Below are 24,351 nucleotides of genomic sequence, written 5' to 3' on the forward strand. Positions count from 1 at the left end.
AAATTTTTTGACTTTTGTTGTCCAATTTTGACACCTTACTATACTATGACGTTTTTTATGACATTTTGAGGTCAAAAAAATTTGGGACTTTTTTTGTCCAATTTTGACGCCTTACTATACTATGACGTTTTTTATGACATTTTGATGTCAAAAAAAATTTGGACTTTTTTTGTCCAATTTTGACGCCTTACTATACTATGACGTTTTTTATGACATTTTGAGGTCAAAAAAAATTTGGACTTTTTTTGTCCAATTTTGACGCCTTACTATACTATGACGTTTTTTATGACATTTTGAGGTCAAAAAAAATTTGGACTTTTTTTGTCCAATTTTGACGCCTTACTATACTATGACGTTTTTTATGACATTTTGAGGTCAAAAAAATGTTTTTGACTTTTTTTGCCCGAAAAAAACGCCATACTATACTATGACGTTTTTTATGACATTTTGAGGTAAAAAAAAATTTGGACTTTTTTTGTCCAATTTTGACGCCTTACTATACTATGACGTTTTTTATGACATTTTGAGGTCAAAAAAAATTTGGACTTTTTTTGTCCAATTTTGACGCCTTACTATACTATGACGTTTTTTATGACATTTTGAGTTAAAAAAAAATTTGGACTTTTTTTGTCCAGTTTTGACGCCTTACTATACTATGACGTTTTTTATGACATTTTGAGGTCAAAAAATTTTTTGACTTTTTTTGCCCGAAAAAAACGCCATACTATACTATGACGTTTTTTATGACATTTTGAGGTAAAAAAAAATTTGGACTTTTTTTGTCCAATTTTGACGCCTTACTATACTATGACGTTTTTTATGACATTTTGAGGTCAAAAAATTTTTGACTTTTTTTGCCCGAAAAAAACGCCATACTATACTATGACGTTTTTTATGACATTTTGAGGTCAAAAAAAATTTGGACTTTTTTTGTCCAATTTTGACGCCTTACTATACTATGACGTTTTTTATGACATTTTGAGGTCAAAAAAAATTTGGACTTTTTTTGTCCAATTTTGACGCCTTACTATACTATGACGTTTTTTATGACATTTTGAGGTCTAAAAATTTTTGGATTTTTTTTGTCCAATTTTGACGCCTTACTATACTATGACGTTTTTTATGACATTTTGAGGTCAAAAAAAATTTGGACTTTTTTTGTCCAATTTTGACGCCTTACTATACTATGACGTTTTTTATGACATTTTGAGGTAAAAAAAAAATTGGACTTTTTTTGCCCAAAAAAAACGCCATACTATACTATGACGTTTTTTATGACATTTTGAGGTCAAAAAATTTTTTGACTTTTGTTGTCCAATTTTGACACCTTACTATACTATGACGTTTTTTATGACATTTTGAGGTCAAAAAAAATTTGGACTTTTTTTGTCCAATTTTGACGCCTTACTATACTATGACGTTTTTTATGACATTTTGAGGTCAAAAAAAATTTGGACTTTTTTTGTCCAATTTTGATGCCTTACTATACTATGACGTTTTTTATGACATTTTGAGGTCAAAAATTTTTTTGACTTTTTTTGCCCGAAAAAAACGCCATACTATACTATGACGTTTTTTATGACATTTTGAGGTCAAAAAAAATTTGGACTTTTTTTGTCCAATTTTGACGCCTTACTATACTATGACGTTTTTTATGACATTTTGAGGTCAAAAGAAATTGTAACTTTTTTTGTTCAATTTTGACGCCTTACTATACTATGATGTTTTTTATGACATTTTGAGGTCAAAAAAAATTTGGACTTTTTTTGTCCAATTTTGACGCCTTACTATACTATGACGTTTTTTATGACATTTTGAGGTAAAAAAAAATTTGGACTTTTTTTGTCCAATTTTGACGCCTTACTATACTATGACGTTTTTTATGACATTTTGAGGTCTAAAAATTTTTTGACTTTTTTTGTCCAATTTTGACGCCTTACTATACTATGACGGTTTTTATGACATTTTGAGGTCAAAAAAAATTTGGACTTTTTTTGTCCAATTTTGACGCCTTACTATACTATGACGTTTTTTATGACATTTTGAGGTCTAAAAATTTTTTGACTTTTTTTGTCCAATTTTGACGCCTTACTATACTATGACGTTTTTTATGACATTTTGAGGTCAAAAAATTTTTTGACTTTTTTTGCCCGAAAAAAACGCCATACTATACTATGACGTTTTTTATGACATTTTGAGGTAAAAAAAAATTTGGACTTTTTTTGTCCAATTTTGACGCCTTACTATACTATGACGTTTTTTATGACATTTTGAGGTCAAAAAATTTTTTGACTTTTTTTGCCCGAAAAAAACGCCATACTATACTATGACGTTTTTTATGACATTTTGAGGTCAAAAAAAATTTGGACTTTTTTTGTCCAATTTTGACGCCTTACTATACTATGACGTTTTTTATGACATTTTGAGGTCAAAAAAAATTTGGACTTTTTTTGTCCAATTTTGACGCCTTACTATACTATGACGTTTTTTATGACATTTTGAGGTCTAAAAATTTTTTGACTTTTTTTGTCCAATTTTGACGCCTTACTATACTATGACGTTTTTTATGACATTTTGAGGTCAAAAAAAATTTGGACTTTTTTTGTCCAATTTTGACGCCTTACTATACTATGACGTTTTTTATGACATTTTGAGGTCAAAAAAAATTTGGACTTTTTTTGACCAATTTTGACACCTTACTATACTATGACGTTTTTTATGACATTTTGAGGTCTAAAAATTTTTTGACTTTTTTTGTCCAATTTTGACGCCTTACTATACTATGACGTTTTTTATGACATTTTGAGGTCTAAAATTTTTTTGACTTTTTTTGTCCAATTTTGACGCCTTACTATACTATGACGTTTTTTATGACATTTTGAGGTAAAAAAAAATTTGGACTTTTTTTGTCCAATTTTGATGCCTTACTATACTATGACGTTTTTTATGACATTTTGAGGTCAAAAAATTTTTTGACTTTTTTTGCCCGAAAAAAACGCCATACTATACTATGACGTTTTTTATGACATTTTGAGGTCAAAAAAAATTTGGACTTTTTTTGTCCAATTTTGACGCCTTACTATACTATGACGTTTTTTATGACATTTTGAGGTCAAAAGAAATTTTAACTTTTTTTGTTCAATTTTGACGCCTTACTATACTATGATGTTTTTTATGACATTTTGAGGTCAAAAAAAATTTGGACTTTTTTTGTCCAATTTTGACGCCTTACTATACTATGACGTTTTTTATGACATTTTGAGGTCAAAAAAAATTTGGACTTTTTTTGTCCAATTTTGACGCCTTACTATACTATGACGTTTTTTATGACATTTTGAGGTCTAAAAATTTTTGGACTTTTTTTGTCCAATTTTGACGCCTTACTATACTATGACGGTTTATATGACATTTTGAGGTCAAAAAAAATTTGGACTTTTTTTGTCCAATTTTGACGCCTTACTATACTATGACGTTTTTTATGACATTTTGAGGTCAAAAAAAATTTGGACTTTTTTTGTCCAGTTTTGACGCCTTACTATACTATGACGTTTTTTATGACATTTTGAGGTCAAAAATTTTTTTGACTTTTTTTGCCCGAAAAAAACGCCTTACTATACTATGACGTTTTTTATGACATTTTGAGGTCAAAAATTTTTTTGACTTTTTTTGCCCGAAAAAAACGCCATACTATACTATGACGTTTTTTATGACATTTTGAGGTCAAAAAAATTTTGGACTTTTTTTGTCCAATTTTGACGCCTTACTATACTATGACGTTTTTTATGACATTTTGAGGTCTAAAAATTTTTTGACTTTTTTTGTCCAATTTTGACGCCTTACTATACTATGACGTTTTTTATGACATTTTGAGGTCAAAAAAAATTTTGACTTTTTTTGTTCAATTTTCACGCCTTACTATACTATGACGTTTTTTATGACATTTTGAGGTAAAAAAAAATTTGGACTTTTTTTGTCCAATTTTGACGCCTTACTATACTATGACGTTTTTTATGACATTTTGAGGTCAAAAAAATGTTTTTGACTTTTTTTGCCCGAAAAAAACGCCATACTATACTATGACGTTTTTTATGACATTTTGAGGTCAAAAAAAATTTGGACTTTTTTTGTCCAATTTTGACGCCTTACTATACTATGACGTTTTTTATGACATTTTGAGGTCAAAAAAAATTTGGACTTTTTTGTCCAATTTTGACGCCTTACTATACTATGACGTTTTTTATGACATTTTGAGGTCTAAAAATTTTTTGACTTTTTTTGTCCAATTTTGACGCCTTACTATACTATGACGTTTTTTATGACATTTTGAGGTCAAAAAAAATTTGGACTTTTTTTGTCCAATTTTGACGCCTTACTATACTATGACGTTTTTTATGACATTTTGAGGTAAAAAAAAAATTGGACTTTTTTTGCCCAAAAAAAACGCCATACTATACTATGACGTTTTTTATGACATTTTGAGGTCAAAAAATTTTTTGACTTTTGTTGTCCAATTTTGACACCTTACTATACTATGACGTTTTTTATGACATTTTGAGGTCAAAAAAATTTGGGACTTTTTTTGTCCAATTTTGACGCCTTACTATACTATGACGTTTTTTATGACATTTTGATGTCAAAAAAAATTTGGACTTTTTTTGTCCAATTTTGACGCCTTACTATACTATGACGTTTTTTATGACATTTTGAGGTCAAAAAAAATTTGGACTTTTTTTGTCCAATTTTGACGCCTTACTATACTATGACGTTTTTTATGACATTTTGAGGTCAAAAAAAATTTGGACTTTTTTTGTCCAATTTTGACGCCTTACTATACTATGACGTTTTTTATGACATTTTGAGGTCAAAAAAATGTTTTTGACTTTTTTTGCCCGAAAAAAACGCCATACTATACTATGACGTTTTTTATGACATTTTGAGGTCAAAAAAAATTTGGACTTTTTTTGTCCAATTTTGACGCCTTACTATACTATGACGTTTTTTATGACATTTTGAGGTCAAAAAAAATTTGGACTTTTTTTGTCCAATTTTGACGCCTTACTATACTATGACGTTTTTTATGACATTTTGAGTTAAAAAAAAATTTGGACTTTTTTTGTCCAGTTTTGACGCCTTACTATACTATGACGTTTTTTATGACATTTTGAGGTCAAAAAATTTTTTGACTTTTTTTGCCCGAAAAAAACGCCATACTATACTATGACGTTTTTTATGACATTTTGAGGTAAAAAAAAATTTGGACTTTTTTTGTCCAATTTTGACGCCTTACTATACTATGACGTTTTTTATGACATTTTGAGGTCAAAAAAAATTTGGACTTTTTTTGTCCAATTTTGACGCCTTACTATACTATGACGTTTTTTATGACATTTTGAGGTCAAAAAAAATTTGGACTTTTTTTGTCCAATTTTGACGCCTTACTATACTATGACGTTTTTTATGACATTTTGAGGTCTAAAAATTTTTGGACTTTTTTTGTCCAATTTTGACGCCTTACTATACTATGACGTTTTTTATGACATTTTGAGGTCAAAAAAAATTTGGACTTTTTTTGTCCAATTTTGACGCCTTACTATACTATGACGTTTTTTATGACATTTTGAGGTAAAAAAAAAATTGGACTTTTTTTGCCCAAAAAAAACGCCATACTATACTATGACGTTTTTTATGACATTTTGAGGTCAAAAAATTTTTTGACTTTTGTTGTCCAATTTTGACACCTTACTATACTATGACGTTTTTTATGACATTTTGAGGTCAAAAAAAATTTGGACTTTTTTTGTCCAATTTTGACGCCTTACTATACTATGACGTTTTTTATGACATTTTGAGGTCAAAAAAAATTTGGACTTTTTTTGTCCAATTTTGATGCCTTACTATACTATGACGTTTTTTATGACATTTTGAGGTCAAAATTTTTTTTGACTTTTTTTGCCCGAAAAAAACGCCATACTATACTATGACGTTTTTTATGACATTTTGAGGTCAAAAAAAATTTGGACTTTTTTTGTCCAATTTTGACGCCTTACTATACTATGACGTTTTTTATGACATTTTGAGGTCAAAAGAAATTGTAACTTTTTTTGTTCAATTTTGACGCCTTACTATACTATGATGTTTTTTATGACATTTTGAGGTCAAAAAAAATTTGGACTTTTTTTGTCCAATTTTGACGCCTTACTATACTATGACGTTTTTTATGACATTTTGAGGTAAAAAAAAATTTGGACTTTTTTTGTCCAATTTTGACGCCTTACTATACTATGACGTTTTTTATGACATTTTGAGGTCTAAAAATTTTTTGACTTTTTTTGTCCAATTTTGACGCCTTACTATACTATGACGGTTTTTATGACATTTTGAGGTCAAAAAAAATTTGGACTTTTTTTGTCCAATTTTGACGCCTTACTATACTATGACGTTTTTTATGACATTTTGAGGTCTAAAAATTTTTTGACTTTTTTTGTCCAATTTTGACGCCTTACTATACTATGACGTTTTTTATGACATTTTGAGGTCAAAAAATTTTTTGACTTTTTTTGCCCGAAAAAAACGCCATACTATACTATGACGTTTTTTATGACATTTTGAGGTAAAAAAAAATTTGGACTTTTTTTGTCCAATTTTGACGCCTTACTATACTATGACATTTTTTATGACATTTTGAGGTCAAAAGAAATTGTAACTTTTTTTGTTCAATTTTGACGCCTTACTATACTATGATGTTTTTTATGACATTTTGAGGTCAAAAAAAATTTGGACTTTTTTTGTCCAATTTTGACGCCTTACTATACTATGACGTTTTTTATGACATTTTGAGGTAAAAAAAAATTTGGACTTTTTTTGTCCAATTTTGACGCCTTACTATACTATGACGTTTTTTATGACATTTTGAGGTCTAAAAATTTTTGGACTTTTTTTGTCCAATTTTGACGCCTTACTATACTATGACGTTTTTTATGACATTTTGAGGTCAAAAAAAATTTGGACTTTTTTTGTCCAATTTTGACGCCTTACTATACTATGACGTTTTTTATGACATTTTGAGGTCAAAAAATTTTTTGACTTTTTTTGCCCGAAAAAAACGCCATACTATACTATGACGTTTTTTATGACATTTTGAGGTAAAAAAAAATTTGGACTTTTTTTGTCCAATTTTGACGCCTTACTATACTATGACGTTTTTTATGACATTTTGAGGTCAAAAAAAATTTGGACTTTTTTTGTCCAATTTTGACGCCTTACTATACTATGACGTTTTTTATGACATTTTGAGGTCTAAAAATTTTTTGACTTTTTTTGTCCAATTTTGACGCCTTACTATACTATGACGTTTTTTATGACATTTTGAGGTAAAAAAAAATTTGGACTTTTTTTGTCCAATTTTGACGCCTTACTATACTATGACGTTTTTTATGACATTTTGAGGTCAAAAAAAATTTGGACTTTTTTTGTCCAATTTTGACGCCTTACTATACTATGACGTTTTTTATGACATTTTGAGGTCTAAAAATTTTTTGACTTTTTTTGTCCAATTTTGACGCCTTACTATACTATGACGTTTTTTATGACATTTTGAGGTCTAAAAATTTTTTGACTTTTTTTGTCCAATTTTGACGCCTTACTATACTATGACGTTTTTTATGACATTTTGAGGTAAAAAAAAATTTGGACTTTTTTTGTCCAATTTTGATGCCTTACTATACTATGACGTTTTTTATGACATTTTGAGGTCAAAAAATTTTTTGACTTTTTTTGCCCGAAAAAAACGCCATACTATACTATGACGTTTTTTATGACATTTTGAGGTCAAAAAAAATTTGGACTTTTTTTGTCCAATTTTGACGCCTTACTATACTATGACGTTTTTTATGACATTTTGAGGTCAAAAAAAATTTGGACTTTTTTTGTCCAATTTTGACGCCTTACTATACTATGACGTTTTTTATGACATTTTGAGGTCTAAAAATTTTTTGACTTTTTTTGTCCAATTTTGACGCCTTACTATACTATGACGTTTTTTATGACATTTTGAGGTCAAAAAAAATTTGGACTTTTTTTGTCCAATTTTGATGCCTTACTATACTATGACGTTTTTTATGACATTTTGAGGTCAAAAATTTTTTTGACTTTTTTTGCCCGAAAAAAACGCCATACTATACTATGACGTTTTTTATGACATTTTGAGGTCAAAAAAAATTTGGACTTTTTTTGTCCAATTTTGACGCCTTACTATACTATGACGTTTTTTATGACATTTTGAGGTCAAAAAAATGTTTTTGACTTTTTTTGCCCGAAAAAAACGCCATACTATACTATGACGTTTTTTATGACATTTTGAGGTCAAAAAAAATTTGGACTTTTTTTGTCCAATTTTGACGCCTTACTATACTATGACGTTTTTTATGACATTTTGAGGTCAAAAAAAATTTGGACTTTTTTTGTCCAATTTTGACGCCTTACTATACTATGACGTTTTTTATGACATTTTGAGGTCAAAAAAAATTGGACTTTTTTTGCCCAAAAAAAATGCCATACTATACTATGACGTTTTTTATGACATTTTGAGGTCAAAAAATTTTTTGACTTTTGTTGTCCAATTTTGACACCTTACTATACTATGACGTTTTTTATGACATTTTGAGGTCAAAAAAAATTTGGACTTTTTTTGTCCAATTTTGACGCCTTACTATACTATGACGTTTTTTATGACATTTTGAGGTCAAAAAAAATTTGGACTTTTTTTGTCCAATTTTGATGCCTTACTATACTATGACGTTTTTTATGACATTTTGAGGTCAAAAATTTTTTTGACTTTTTTTGCCCGAAAAAAACGCCATACTATACTATGACGTTTTTTATGACATTTTGAGGTCAAAAAAAATTTGGACTTTTTTTGTCCAATTTTGACGCCTTACTATACTATGACATTTTTTATGACATTTTGAGGTCAAAAGAAATTGTAACTTTTTTTGTTCAATTTTGACGCCTTACTATACTATGATGTTTTTTATGACATTTTGAGGTCAAAAAAAATTTGGACTTTTTTTGTCCAATTTTGACGCCTTACTATACTATGACGTTTTTTATGACATTTTGAGGTAAAAAAAAATTTGGACTTTTTTTGTCCAATTTTGACGCCTTACTATACTATGACGTTTTTTATGACATTTTGAGGTCTAAAAATTTTTGGACTTTTTTTGTCCAATTTTGACGCCTTACTATACTATGACGTTTTTTATGACATTTTGAGGTCAAAAAAATGTTTTTGACTTTTTTTGCCCGAAAAAAACGCCATACTATACTATGACGTTTTTTATGACATTTTGAGGTCAAAAAATTTTTGACTTTTTTTGCCCGAAAAAAACGCCATACTATACTATGACGTTTTTTATGACATTTTGAGGTCAAAAAAAATTTGGACTTTTTTTGTCCAATTTTGACGCCTTACTATACTATGACGTTTTTTATGACATTTTGAGGTCAAAAAAAATTTGGACTTTTTTTGTCCAATTTTGACGCCTTACTATACTATGACGTTTTTTATGACATTTTGAGGTCTAAAAATTTTTGGACTTTTTTTGTCCAATTTTGACGCCTTACTATACTATGACGTTTTTTATGACATTTTGAGGTCAAAAAAAATTTGGACTTTTTTTGTCCAATTTTGACGCCTTACTATACTATGACGTTTTTTATGACATTTTGAGGTAAAAAAAAAATTGGACTTTTTTTGCCCAAAAAAAACGCCATACTATACTATGACGTTTTTTATGACATTTTGAGGTCAAAAAATTTTTTGACTTTTGTTGTCCAATTTTGACACCTTACTATACTATGACGTTTTTTATGACATTTTGAGGTCAAAAAAAATTTGGACTTTTTTTGTCCAATTTTGACGCCTTACTATACTATGACGTTTTTTATGACATTTTGAGGTCAAAAAAAATTTGGACTTTTTTTGTCCAATTTTGACGCCTTACTATACTATGACGTTTTTTATGACATTTTGAGTTAAAAAAAATTTGGACTTTTTTGTCCAATTTTGACGCCTTACTATACTATGATGTTTTTTATGACATTTTGAGGTCAAAAAATTTTTTGACTTTTTTTGCCCGAAAAAGACGCCATACTATACTATGACGTTTTTTATGACATTTTGAGGTCAAAAAATTTTTTGACTTTTTTTGCCGGAAAAAAAACGCCATACTATACTATGACGTTTTTTATGACATTTTGAGGTCAAAAAATTTTTTGACTTTTTTTGCCCGAAAAAAACGCCATACTATACTATGACGTTTTTTATGACATTTTGAGGTCAAAAAAAATTTGGACTTTTTTTGTCCAATTTTGACGCCTTACTATACTATGACGTTTTTTATGACATTTTGAGGTCAAAAAAAATTTGGACTTTTTTTGTCCAATTTTGACGCCTTACTATACTATGACGTTTTTTATGACATTTTGAGGTCTAAAAATTTTTTGACTTTTTTTGTCCAATTTTGACGCCTTACTATACTATGACGTTTTTTATGACATTTTGAGGTCTAAAAATTTTTTGACTTTTTTTGTCCAATTTTGACGCCTTACTATACTATGACGTTTTTTATGACATTTTGAGGTCAAAAAAAATTTGGACTTTTTTTGTCCAATTTTGACGCCTTACTATACTATGACGTTTTTTATGACATTTTGAGGTAAAAAAAATTGGACTTTTTTTGCCCAAAAAAAACGCCATACTATACTATGACGTTTTTTATGACATTTTGAGGTCAAAAAATTTTTTGACTTTTTTTGCCGGAAAAAAACGCCATATTATACTATGACGTTTTTTATGACATTTTGAGGTCAAAAAATTTTTTGACTTTTTTTGCCCGAAAAAGACGCCATACTATACTATGACGTTTTTTATGACATTTTGAGGTCAAAAAAAATTTTGACTTTTTTTGGCCGATTTTGACGCCTTACTATACTATGACATTTTGAGGTCAAAAAAAATTTTGACTTTTTTTGGCCGATTTTGACGCCATACTATACTATGACATTTTGAGGTCAAAAAATTTTTTGACTTTTTTTGCCCGAAAAAAACGCCATACTATACTATGACGTTTTTTATGACATTTTGAGGTCAAAAAAAATTTGGACTTTTTTTGTCCAATTTTGACGCCTTACTATACTATGACGTTTTTTATGACATTTTGAGGTCAAAAAAAATTTGGACTTTTTTTGTCCAATTTTGACGCCTTACTATACTATGACGTTTTTTATGACATTTTGAGTTAAAAAAAAATTTGGACTTTTTTGTCCAATTTTGACGCCTTACTATAATATGACGTTTTTTATGACATTTTGAGGTCAAAAATTTTTTTGACTTTTTTTGCCGGAAAAAAACGCCATACTATACTATGACGTTTTTTGTGACATTTTGAGGTCAAAAAATTTTTTGACTTTTTTTGTCCGATTTTGACGCCTTACTATACTATGACATTTTTTATGACATTTTGAGGTCAAAAGAAATTGTAACTTTTTTTGTTCAATTTTGACGCCTTACTATACTATGATGTTTTTTATGACATTTTGAGGTAAAAAAAAATTTGGACTTTTTTTGTCCAATTTTGACGCCTTACTATACTATGACGTTTTTTATGACATTTTGAGGTAAAAAAAAATTTGGACTTTTTTTGTCCAATTTTGACGCCTTACTATACTATGACGTTTTTTATGACATTTTGAGGTCTAAAAATTTTTGGACTTTTTTTGTCCAATTTTGACGCCTTACTATACTATGACGTTTTTTATGACATTTTGAGGTCAAAAAAAATTTGGACTTTTTTTGTCCAATTTTGACGCCTTACTATACTATGACGTTTTTTATGACATTTTGAGGTCTAAAAATTTTTTGACTTTTTTTGTCCAATTTTGACGCCTTACTATACTATGACGTTTTTTATGACATTTTGAGGTCAAAAATTTTTTTGACTTTTTTTGCCCGAAAAAAACGCCATACTATACTATGACGTTTTTTATGACATTTTGAGGTAAAAAAAAATTTGGACTTTTTTTGTCCAATTTTGACGCCTTACTATACTATGACGTTTTTTATGACATTTTGAGGTCTAAAAATTTTTTGACTTTTTTTGTCCAATTTTGACGCCTTACTATACTATGACGTTTTTTATGACATTTTGAGGTCAAAAAAAATTTTGACTTTTTTTGTTCAATTTTCACGCCTTACTATACTATGACGTTTTTTATGACATTTTGAGGTAAAAAAAAATTTGGACTTTTTTTGTCCAATTTTGACGCCTTACTATACTATGACGTTTTTTATGACATTTTGAGGTCAAAAATTTTTTTGACTTTTTTTGCCCGAAAAAAACGCCATACTATACTATGACGTTTTTTATGACATTTTGAGGTCAAAAAAAATTTGGACTTTTTTTGTCCAATTTTGACGCCTTACTATACTATGACGTTTTTTATGACATTTTGAGGTCAAAAAAATGTTTTTGACTTTTTTTGCCCGAAAAAAACGCCATACTATACTATGACGTTTTTTATGACATTTTGAGGTCAAAAAAAATTTGGACTTTTTTTGTCCAATTTTGACGCCTTACTATACTATGACGTTTTTTATGACATTTTGAGGTCAAAAAAAATTTGGACTTTTTTTGTCCAATTTTGACGCCTTACTATACTATGACGTTTTTTATGACATTTTGAGGTCAAAAAAAATTTGGACTTTTTTTGTCCAGTTTTGACGCCTTACTATACTATGACGTTTTTTATGACATTTTGAGGTCAAAAAATTTTTTGACTTTTTTTGCCCGAAAAAAACGCCATACTATACTATGACGTTTTTTATGACATTTTGAGGTAAAAAAAAATTTGGACTTTTTTTGTCCAATTTTGACGCCTTACTATACTATGACGTTTTTTATGACATTTTGAGGTCAAAAAATTTTTTGACTTTTTTTGCCCGAAAAAAACGCCATAGTATACTATGACGTTTTTTATGACATTTTGAGGTCAAAAAAAATTTGGACTTTTTTTGTCCAATTTTGACGCCTTACTATACTATGACGTTTTTTATGACATTTTGAGGTCAAAAAAATGTTTTTGACTTTTTTTGCCCGAAAAAAAACGCCATACTATACTATGACGTTTTTTATGACATTTTGAGGTCAAAAAAAAATTGGACTTTTTTTGTCCAATTTTGACGCCTTACTATACTATGACGTTTTTTATGACATTTTGAGGTCAAAAAAAATTTGGACTTTTTTTGTCCAATTTTGACGCCTTACTATACTATGACGTTTTTTATGACATTTTGAGGTAAAAAAAAATTTGGACTTTTTTTGTCCAGTTTTGACGCCTTACTATACTATGACGTTTTTTATGACATTTTGAGTTAAAAAAAAATTTGGACTTTTTTGTCCAATTTTGACGCCTTACTATAATATGACGTTTTTTATGACATTTTGAGGTCAAAAATTTTTTTGACTTTTTTTGCCGGAAAAAAACGCCATACTATACTATGACGTTTTTTGTGACATTTTGAGGTCAAAAAATTTTTTGACTTTTTTTGTCCGATTTTGACGCCTTACTATACTATGACATTTTTTATGACATTTTGAGGTCAAAAGAAATTGTAACTTTTTTTGTTCAATTTTGACGCCTTACTATACTATGATGTTTTTTATGACATTTTGAGGTAAAAAAAAATTTGGACTTTTTTTGTCCAATTTTGACGCCTTACTATACTATGACGTTTTTTATGACATTTTGAGGTAAAAAAAAATTTGGACTTTTTTTGTCCAATTTTGACGCCTTACTATACTATGACGTTTTTTATGACATTTTGAGGTCTAAAAATTTTTGGACTTTTTTTGTCCAATTTTGACGCCTTACTATACTATGACGTTTTTTATGACATTTTGAGGTCAAAAAAAATTTGGACTTTTTTTGTCCAATTTTGACGCCTTACTATACTATGACGTTTTTTATGACATTTTGAGGTCTAAAAATTTTTTGACTTTTTTTGTCCAATTTTGACGCCTTACTATACTATGACGTTTTTTATGACATTTTGAGGTCAAAAATTTTTTTGACTTTTTTTGCCCGAAAAAAACGCCATACTATACTATGACGTTTTTTATGACATTTTGAGGTAAAAAAAAATTTGGACTTTTTTTGTCCAATTTTGACGCCTTACTATACTATGACGTTTTTTATGACATTTTGAGGTCTAAAAATTTTTTGACTTTTTTTGTCCAATTTTGACGCCTTACTATACTATGACGTTTTTTATGACATTTTGAGGTCAAAAAAAATTTTGACTTTTTTTGTTCAATTTTCACGCCTTACTATACTATGACGTTTTTTATGACATTTTGAGGTAAAAAAAAATTTGGACTTTTTTTGTCCAATTTTGACGCCTTACTATACTATGACGTTTTTTATGACATTTTGAGGTCAAAAATTTTTTTGACTTTTTTTGCCCGAAAAAAACGCCATACTATACTATGACGTTTTTTATGACATTTTGAGGTCAAAAAAAATTTGGACTTTTTTTGTCCAATTTTGACGCCTTACTATACTATGACGTTTTTTATGACATTTTGAGGTCAAAAAAATGTTTTTGACTTTTTTTGCCCGAAAAAAACGCCATACTATACTATGACGTTTTTTATGACATTTTGAGGTCAAAAAAAATTTGGACTTTTTTTGTCCAATTTTGACGCCTTACTATACTATGACGTTTTTTATGACATTTTGAGGTCAAAAAAAATTTGGACTTTTTTTGTCCAATTTTGACGCCTTACTATACTATGACGTTTTTTATGACATTTTGAGGTCAAAAAAAATTTGGACTTTTTTTGTCCAGTTTTGACGCCTTACTATACTATGACGTTTTTTATGACATTTTGAGGTCAAAAAATTTTTTGACTTTTTTTGCCCGAAAAAAACGCCATACTATACTATGACGTTTTTTATGACATTTTGAGGTAAAAAAAAATTTGGACTTTTTTTGTCCAATTTTGACGCCTTACTATACTATGACGTTTTTTATGACATTTTGAGGTCAAAAAATTTTTTGACTTTTTTTGCCCGAAAAAAACGCCATAGTATACTATGACGTTTTTTATGACATTTTGAGGTCAAAAAAAATTTGGACTTTTTTTGTCCAATTTTGACGCCTTACTATACTATGACGTTTTTTATGACATTTTGAGGTCAAAAAAATGTTTTTGACTTTTTTTGCCCGAAAAAAACGCCATACTATACTATGACGTTTTTTATGACATTTTGAGGTCAAAAAAAAATTGGACTTTTTTTGTCCAATTTTGACGCCTTACTATACTATGACGTTTTTTATGACATTTTGAGGTCAAAAAAAATTTGGACTTTTTTTGTCCAATTTTGACGCCTTACTATACTATGACGTTTTTTATGACATTTTGAGGTAAAAAAAAATTTGGACTTTTTTTGTCCAGTTTTGACGCCTTACTATACTATGACGTTTTTTATGACATTTTGAGGTCAAAAATTTTTTTGACTTTTTTTGCCCGAAAAAAACGCCATACTATACTATGACGTTTTTTATGACATTTTGAGGTAAAAAAAAATTTGGACTTTTTTTGTCCAATTTTGACGCCTTACTATACTATGACGTTTTTTATGACATTTTGAGGTCAAAAAATTTTTGACTTTTTTTGCCCGAAAAAAACGCCATACTATACTATGACGTTTTTTATGACATTTTGAGGTCAAAAAAAATTTGGACTTTTTTTGTCCAATTTTGACGCCTTACTATACTATGACGTTTTTTATGACATTTTGAGGTCAAAAAAAATTTGGACTTTTTTTGTCCAATTTTGACGCCTTACTATACTATGACGTTTTTTATGACATTTTGAGGTCTAAAAATTTTTGGACTTTTTTTGTCCAATTTTGACGCCTTACTATACTATGACGTTTTTTATGACATTTTGAGGTCAAAAAAAATTTGGACTTTTTTTGTCCAATTTTGACGCCTTACTATACTATGACGTTTTTTATGACATTTTGAGGTAAAAAAAAAATTGGACTTTTTTTGCCCAAAAAAAACGCCATACTATACTATGACGTTTTTTATGACATTTTGAGGTCAAAAAATTTTTTGACTTTTGTTGTCCAATTTTGACACCTTACTATACTATGACGTTTTTTATGACATTTTGAGGTCAAAAAAAATTTGGACTTTTTTTGTCCAATTTTGACGCCTTACTATACTATGACGTTTTTTATGACATTTTGAGGTCAAAAAAAATTTGGACTTTTTTTGTCCAATTTTGACGCCTTACTATACTATGACGTTTTTTATGACATTTTGAGTTAAAAAAAAATTTGGACTTTTTTGTCCAATTTTGACGCCTTACTATACTATGATGTTTTTTATGACATTTTGAGGTCAAAAAATTTTTTGACTTTTTTTGCCCGAAAAAGACGCCATACTATACTATGACGTTTTTTATGACATTTTGAGGTCAAAAAATTTTTTGACTTTTTTTGCCGGAAAAAAACGCCATACTATACTATGACGTTTTTTATGACATTTTGAGGTCAAAAAATTTTTTGACTTTTTTTGCCCGAAAAAAACGCCATACTATACTATGACGTTTTTTATGACATTTTGAGGTCAAAAAAAATTTGGACTTTTTTTGTCCAATTTTGACGCCTTACTATACTATGACGTTTTTTATGACATTTTGAGGTCAAAAAAAATTTGGACTTTTTTTGTCCAATTTTGACGCCTTACTATACTATGACGTTTTTTATGACATTTTGAGGTCTAAAAATTTTTTGACTTTTTTTGTCCAATTTTGACGCCTTACTATACTATGACGTTTTTTATGACATTTTGAGGTCTAAAAATTTTTTGACTTTTTTTGTCCAATTTTGACGCCTTACTATACTATGACGTTTTTTATGACATTTTGAGGTCAAAAAAAATTTGGACTTTTTTTGTCCAATTTTGACGCCTTACTATACTATGACGTTTTTTATGACATTTTGAGGTAAAAAAAATTGGACTTTTTTTGCCCAAAAAAAACGCCATACTATACTATGACGTTTTTTATGACATTTTGAGGTCAAAAAATTTTTTGACTTTTTTTGCCGGAAAAAAACGCCATATTATACTATGACGTTTTTTATGACATTTTGAGGTCAAAAAATTTTTTGACTTTTTTTGCCCGAAAAAGACGCCATACTATACTATGACGTTTTTTATGACATTTTGAGGTCAAAAAAAATTTTGACTTTTTTTGGCCGATTTTGACGCCTTACTATACTATGACATTTTGAGGTCAAAAAAAATTTTGACTTTTTTTGGCCGATTTTGACGCCATACTATACTATGACATTTTGAGGTCAAAAAATTTTTTGACTTTTTTTGCCCGAAAAAAACGCCATACTATACTATGACGTTTTTTATGACATTTTGAGGTCAAAAAAAATTTGGACTTTTTTTGTCCAATTTTGACGCCTTACTATACTATGACGTTTTTTATGACATTTTGAGGTCAAAAAAAATTTGGACTTTTTTTGTCCAATTTTGACGCCTTACTATACTATGACGTTTTTTATGACATTTTGAGGTAAAAAAAAAATTGGACTTTTTTTGCCCAAAAAAAACGCCTTACTATACTATGACGTTTTTTATGACATTTTGATGTCAAAAAAAATTTGGACTTTTTTTGTCCAATTTTGACGCCTTACTATACTATGACGTTTTTTATGACATTTTGAGGTCAAAAATTTTTTTGACTTTTTTTGCCCAAAAAAAAACGCCATACTATACTATGACGTTTTTTATGACATTTTGAGGTCAAAAATTTTTTTGACTTTTTTTGTCCAATTTTGACGCCTTACTATACTATGACGTTTTTTATGACATTTTGAGGTCAAAAAATTTTTTGACTTTTTTTGCCCGAAAAAAACGCCATACTATACTATGACGTTTTTTATGACATTTTGAGGTAAAAAAAAATTGTAACTTTTTTTGCCCGAAAAAAACGCCATACTATGACGTTTTTTATGACATTTTGAGGTCAAAAAATTTTTTGACTTTTTTTGTCCAATTTTGACGCCTTACTATACTATGACGTTTTTTATGACATTTTGAGGTCAAAAAAAATTTGGACTTTTTTTGCCCGAAAAAAACGCCATACTATACTATGACGTTTTTTATGACATTTTGAGGTAAAAAAAAATGTGGACTTTTTTTGTCCGATTTTGACGCCTTACTATACTATGACGTTTTTTATGACATTTTGAGGTAAAAAAAAAATTGGACTTTTTTTGTCCAATTTTGACGCCTTACTATACTATGATGTTTTTTATGACATTTTGAGGTCAAAAAAAATTTTGACTTTTTTTGCCCAAAAAAAACGCCATACTATACTATGACTTTTTTTATGACATTTTGAGGTCAAAAAAATTTTTCATTTTTTTGTCCAATTTTGACGCCTTACTATACTATGATGTTTTTTATGACATTTTGAGGTCAAAAAAATTTTTGACTTTTTTTGCCCAAAAAAAACGCCATACTATACTATGACTTTTTTTATGACATTTTGAGGTCAAAAAAATTTTTGACTTTTTTTGTCCAATTTTGACGCCTTACTATACTATGACGTTTTTTATGACATTTTGAGGTCAAAACATTTTTTGACTTTTTTTGTCCAATTTTGACGCCATACTATACTATGACGTTTTTTATGACATTTTGAGGTCAAAAAAAATTTGGACTTTTTTTTGGCCGATTTTGACGCTTTACTATAGTATGACCATTTTTATGACATTTTTAGGCCCAAAAAAAATGTGTCTTTTTTTGTCCAATTTTGATGCCTTACTATACTATGACCATTTTTATGACATTTTGAGGCCAAAAAAAAATTTTACTTTTTTTGTCCGATTTTGACGCTTTACTATACTATGACCATTTTTATGACATTTTTAGGCCAAAAAAAAAAGTGACATTTTTTGGCCAATTTTGATGCCTTACTATACTATGCCCATTTTTATGATATTTTGAGGTCGTTCTGAAAAATGACTTTTTTTGGCCGATTTTGACGCCTTACTATACTGCGACCATTTTTATGATATTTTGACGCCGTTTTGAAAAATGACTTTTTTTGGTCGATTTTGAAGCCTTACTATACTATGATGTTTTTCTTGGCATATTTTGAGGCTATACTAAAGTGTAACTTTTTTTGGCCTCTTTCGAAGCCCTACTATACTATAACCATTTTTATAATATTTTGAGGCCATACTGTTTAATTTACTATCAACAATAATGTAAAAATATGTGCAAAATGAATTCATAATTTATTTTTTTATTTATATATGTTTAGTATATAAATATGCCTTCATTTACTCCAGATAAAAAAATAAATTATAAAAAACACAAAAAACAATTATTTACAATTCAACTTTTAACAATATTAAACTTTCAGCTTTTTTCTTTTAATCAAATTTTAATTAAACAAACAATTCTCAGGTGCCTGTGCAGGTTGTTTGTGGAGCCAGCTCTATATGAAATTCTTTTCTTGCAGACTCTACACTCTGCCTTTGTGTTATCATTATAATTTAAATGGTTCCAGATTTTACTTCTTTTCCTGATGTCACTCATTTTCTTAACTATACCTTTCTAATGCGTTGATGTTTCTTGTGGTCCCTGGCTCTCTATCTCTCTGCCCCTCCTGCTCTCCTGTTCATGTGCTACTGCTGCTGCGAGTGTAACTACTGCCCCTCCCCCTCTACTCAGCACAAACACAGGCCGCAAACACATATTGATCAATCACGTGCAGCTTGAAGAACAAAGAGAAAATGAAAAAAAAAAACTTCAAAGAGCCGACTCTAGGAGTGTTTATATCCAGACACTGACTGATGTATTCAACTTGCCAAACAGCTACTGTATAGAAAAAGTCAAATGTATTGTATGAGGTTGAATACAGCTGTCAGACTTTGAAAACCCCTGCTATGGAGCGTGAGAGTGTGTTAATGCCCTAATAAAGCCTAAAGCCAGATCCTTTGAGACTCACTGAGTGAATCATTCAGAGACGTCATTTTACTATCACAACCTGCTGAAGAGCTCCAGATAGGTTTCACAGTGATTATTTACAGTTCAGCAGAGCGCTTGCATGTCTTGACTTAACAGCTGATTGTATTATTTAAAAAACAAACGCCCACAAACTGGAAAGCTGGTCTGACCTGAGCAGAGCAGAGCTGTAGCAGTGAGCAGGCTGTATTCAGCCTCCGTCACCCGCAGAGTTTTCATGCTGTGGAAGAAGTTGAGCACCGGCCCGAAGAGATCCTCATTACTTCCTGTTCACACGAGAAAATGGGAAATGCTTCGTTCATTTCAGCGTGAAATACTGTGAACTTTTTTTCTTTTTATCTGTGGACTCACCTGAATTGACCATTGCCCTGCTGTGGATGTTTTCCTTTGACTCCACATTTCTCAGCCAGTTGTGTGCAGATGTACTTAAAACCTGCAGGGCTGATAATAGAGAAAAAAAAATTTTTTTTTACATGCATACTGAATTGTATGAAAGCCATAAATCAAGATTTTCTGAAACACCGTGTGTGATTTTTTTGTGACCTCCCTTCTTGTTCCTTCCTCTCCTGTCAGTTTGTTTACCTGGACTGGGGCTTGTTGGGTTATTGGAGAACTGCTGGGCTGAGAGCAGAAACATGACTTCCAGTGAAGAGACAGACAAGAGAGAGCTTTGGTCTGAAAAATCCAGCAGGTCAAAACCTGTAACAAGAACATGCTTTTTGAAATAACATTATATTCGCACCACTGGCTAGACACAGTGCACAGATATACAACACTGCATGTCTGTATCTTTTCCTTTATCCTGAGTCTTCGTTTTTTTTATTATTAACAAGCAAAGTAAATGAATGACACATCAGTGAGCCACAACATTGCACTGTGACATGTTCCTCTATTACCATGGAAACTGGGGTTTGCACCAAAGCCTGTCTAATCGGTAAGTAGACTATTTACTCCTGTCTGAGTGTTAATTCAAAATCAAACAACTCACGAGAATACCAAATGTGTATTAATCCACAGCTGTAAATAGTTCCAAGCCAATGCACTGTTTATTTCTGTTTGAATAATGAACTAAAAGCTACAGTGTCCAGTTGTCATAGGAAATTATTGAGCTTTATAAAATGTGACTTAATTTTAAATTTAATTTATGTGCATAAGAACAAAAGGGCTTTAGGGCAAAAGATGGGATTGGGAAGTCAGACCGTGTTGTGACATGGACTAACACGTTGTTAGTTAGGGTCTTTTCAGGGGATTCAGCAAGGATAACAAAAATATAGACTATTGCCAACATTGTCCTTTAAAAGTTCCATTAGAAAATGAAAGTTTATGAAACTTTGAAGTAGCTCAACGTTGGTTAAATTGTTACCACCGATATTAATATCCTGATGCAGAGAATTGTAAAATTTCAGATTCCTTTTTTTTCTTGGCTTAAAAAATTGATTTCAGTGATCACATTCTATCCACCCATTCTATTACCTGGCACTGTCCTGGCAAACTGCAGCAGTCTTTGCAGGTGGGGTGATACAACTTCAGACAGGCCCTCTCCTTCTTCTGCATATGGCCACTCAAACAACTGATCCCATACACACAATAAATCATCAGGAGAACATGAAAATGTTGACTGTATTTTTGGGAGAACAAGTAATGTTTCCACACTGTGACCTACCCTGCTGTGGCTGCCGTTCTGTGCCCTGTACAGTCGATGGGCCTCCACCATCCTGTCCACAATGTACTTCTGTTCTCGTGTTAGACCGACAGACAAAGCCTGATGAAGATGGAAGTTAACACAACACAGGATTAAACTAGTATCAACATTATAATATAATTTCAATAAAATAAAAAATAACAAGGTAGAAAGCTTTGAGATGGTAGATTAATGTCAAGTGACTTTGACCACCTGTGGGCGAGGAATGTTTACAGTTTGGTTTAATTATCCAACCAGCTACCAACCAGTAAGTTATCTAACCAGCCAACAAAACAAACCACAAAATGACCACCCATCCAACAAACAACGTCTGTACCAACTAACCCTCTGCTCAATCATGTCACTAACCAAATCCTCTGTGTTCTGAACTATTCAATCAATCAACCACATGACCATCAGCTAACCAACTAGTCAACAACCAAACAACCAAACCATCTAATCAAAACAATAAACCAGCCAATATCCAACCACACACCATCATTTCCATCATAAACATCCATAATGTTTATACTGTGGTATATTCATTTAATTCTCTGAGTGTATTAGGCTATTGTGGTCGTTGTTGCAAAACCATGAGCAAGATTGCTTCATGGCAGAACTGGATATGTCAACTATTTAACTTGCTATATTAGCCTAAAGCAAACATTTCAGTTATTCAATTTATTTACCACAGAAAATAAATTAATAAATGAAAAAGGATGTTATCCAAAATGACGTCCATCTGACCCTCTATTTAATCAAAGAGCCACCACTCCACTATCCTGCAAACTACTATTCAAAGGAAATGGACAAATAACCAACAATTTCCAAACAAAATTAAGGTGTACTGTACAGCTGTAGCTGTACTTAGGCACAGTTGGGCTTTGAGCTAAATGCTAAAGGAAGCATGCTAACGAGCTCACAATGACAATGCTAACATGCTAATGTTTGGCCGGCAGAGCTTACTATGTTCACCATAGACCAGGGGTCGGCAACCTGCGGCTCCAGAGCCACATGTGGCTCCTTCATCCCTCTGCTGTGGCTCCCTGTGACTTTGGAAAATAAATAATGAGTATTTCATATAAATATATTTTTATTTTAGTTCAGTATTTTTAATTTTTTGTCGCTCAAAATATGCGTCCGCCGCTGTGCAACACCCAGTGGCAACATTTTCAGGTTGACAGCTGACTGCACGCTCCAGTGCATGCGATAAAGTGATGACGGAACACAGCAGGCGGCATTTTTGGTTTGGAAAATAAAATAATGTTTAAGTTTGGATTTTTATTTCATAAATACGAGGAGGACTCAAATAGACACAGTATTTTACTGCGTCTTTTTTTCAGAGTTCAAAATGTTTTTGTTACATGCAGAAATAAAATTTCGTGTTCTCTGTAGCAGTTCACTGATTTCATAACTGCAACACAATAGTTTTTTATCCATAGCATACAGGTTAAAAAAACAAAAAACAAAACAAAAAAAAAAACACGATATATGCAGTGTTATCCTCATTTTAGATGTCAAAAGGGTTTTGTGGCTCCGGGTGTTTACTTTTCTGTGGGAGACAGTCCACATGGCTCTCTGAGTATTTAAGGTTGCCAACCCCTGGCATAGACTGTATAAGACATGGACGTAGCACCCGTGACGTCACCCATTGGTTTTGAGCAAGGGGGGAGGTGTAGGTTTCAGCAGTGAGGATCACTTCTGCATTCAAAAAGCTGCACTTCCTCGGCTGCCGCTGGGGGCTGGCTCCAGAAGTGAACAATTCTCCATTGACCCCCATGTTAAAATAGCCAACTTTACAGCCTAAAAAAACATATTGTTTTTGTTTGCCATTGTTCGGATAGATTTTTGTGACACTATGGCTTGTTGTAGTTTAGGCTGTACTAACCGACCGTTGAAAGAGTCTGTGTTGCAGTTGAAACATTATTATTATTATTGTTGTTGACATTATTATTAATGATAACAATAAAATAATGATAAAAATAATAATATATTAAAATGTTTAATATTTAATATTTACCGGCTTTCACCGCTGCCTCCATCCACAATTAGTGATGGGAATTCTGGCTCTTTTTAGAGAACCAGCTCTTTTGGCTCGGCTCACTAAAAAGAGCCTATTTTGAAGCCTTACTATAATATGACCATTTTTATGACATTTTGAGGCCATACTAAAGTATGACTTTTTGGGCCTATTTTGAAGCCTTACTATACTATGACCTTTTTTGGCATATTTTGAGGCCATACTAAAGCCCACCCCACAGTGTTCACGGAGGTGGAGACCAAAAACAAAAAATGTACCAGGCTGTAAATATGTTTTTTTTAGGCTGTAAAGTTGGCTATTTTAACATGGGGGTCAATGGAGAATTGCTCATTTCTGGAGCCAGCCACCAGCAGCAGCCGAGGAAGTGCAGCTTTTTGAACACGGAATTGATCCTCACTGCTGAAACCTAAAACTCCCCTCTTGATGTTCACCATCTTAATTTAGTACTTCAGCATGCTACATTTGCTAATTAGTACTCAACACAAAGTCCCATTGAGGCTGATG

The 24,351-nt window shown here is 30.5% G+C and overlaps 1 protein-coding gene across 5 annotated transcripts in view; it reads right to left on the reverse strand.

Annotated features, from left to right (window-relative positions):
• The window catches only part of nr1h5 (nuclear receptor subfamily 1, group H, member 5), a 34,563-nt gene that overhangs the window by 1,514 nt on the left and 8,698 nt on the right, over positions 1–24,351 (reverse strand). For 4 of the 5 annotated variants that reach the window (XM_041055869.1, XM_041055863.1, XM_041055879.1 and 1 more), the window contains exons 6-9: positions 21,599–21,887; positions 20,708–20,824; positions 20,477–20,566; positions 20,278–20,391 (exon numbers count right to left, since the gene is read on the reverse strand). In XM_041055869.1, the coding sequence (XP_040911803.1) occupies positions 20,278–20,391; positions 20,477–20,566; positions 20,708–20,824; positions 21,599–21,887 (610 nt within the window). The remainder of the gene's footprint in view (positions 1–20,277; positions 20,392–20,476; positions 20,567–20,707; positions 20,825–21,598; positions 21,888–24,351) is intronic. The other variant, XM_041055894.1, reaches the window with a different exon arrangement.

This window comes from Toxotes jaculatrix, chromosome 2, assembly GCF_017976425.1.
Source record: "Toxotes jaculatrix isolate fToxJac2 chromosome 2, fToxJac2.pri, whole genome shotgun sequence".
Taxonomy (NCBI): Eukaryota; Metazoa; Chordata; class Actinopteri; family Toxotidae; genus Toxotes; species Toxotes jaculatrix.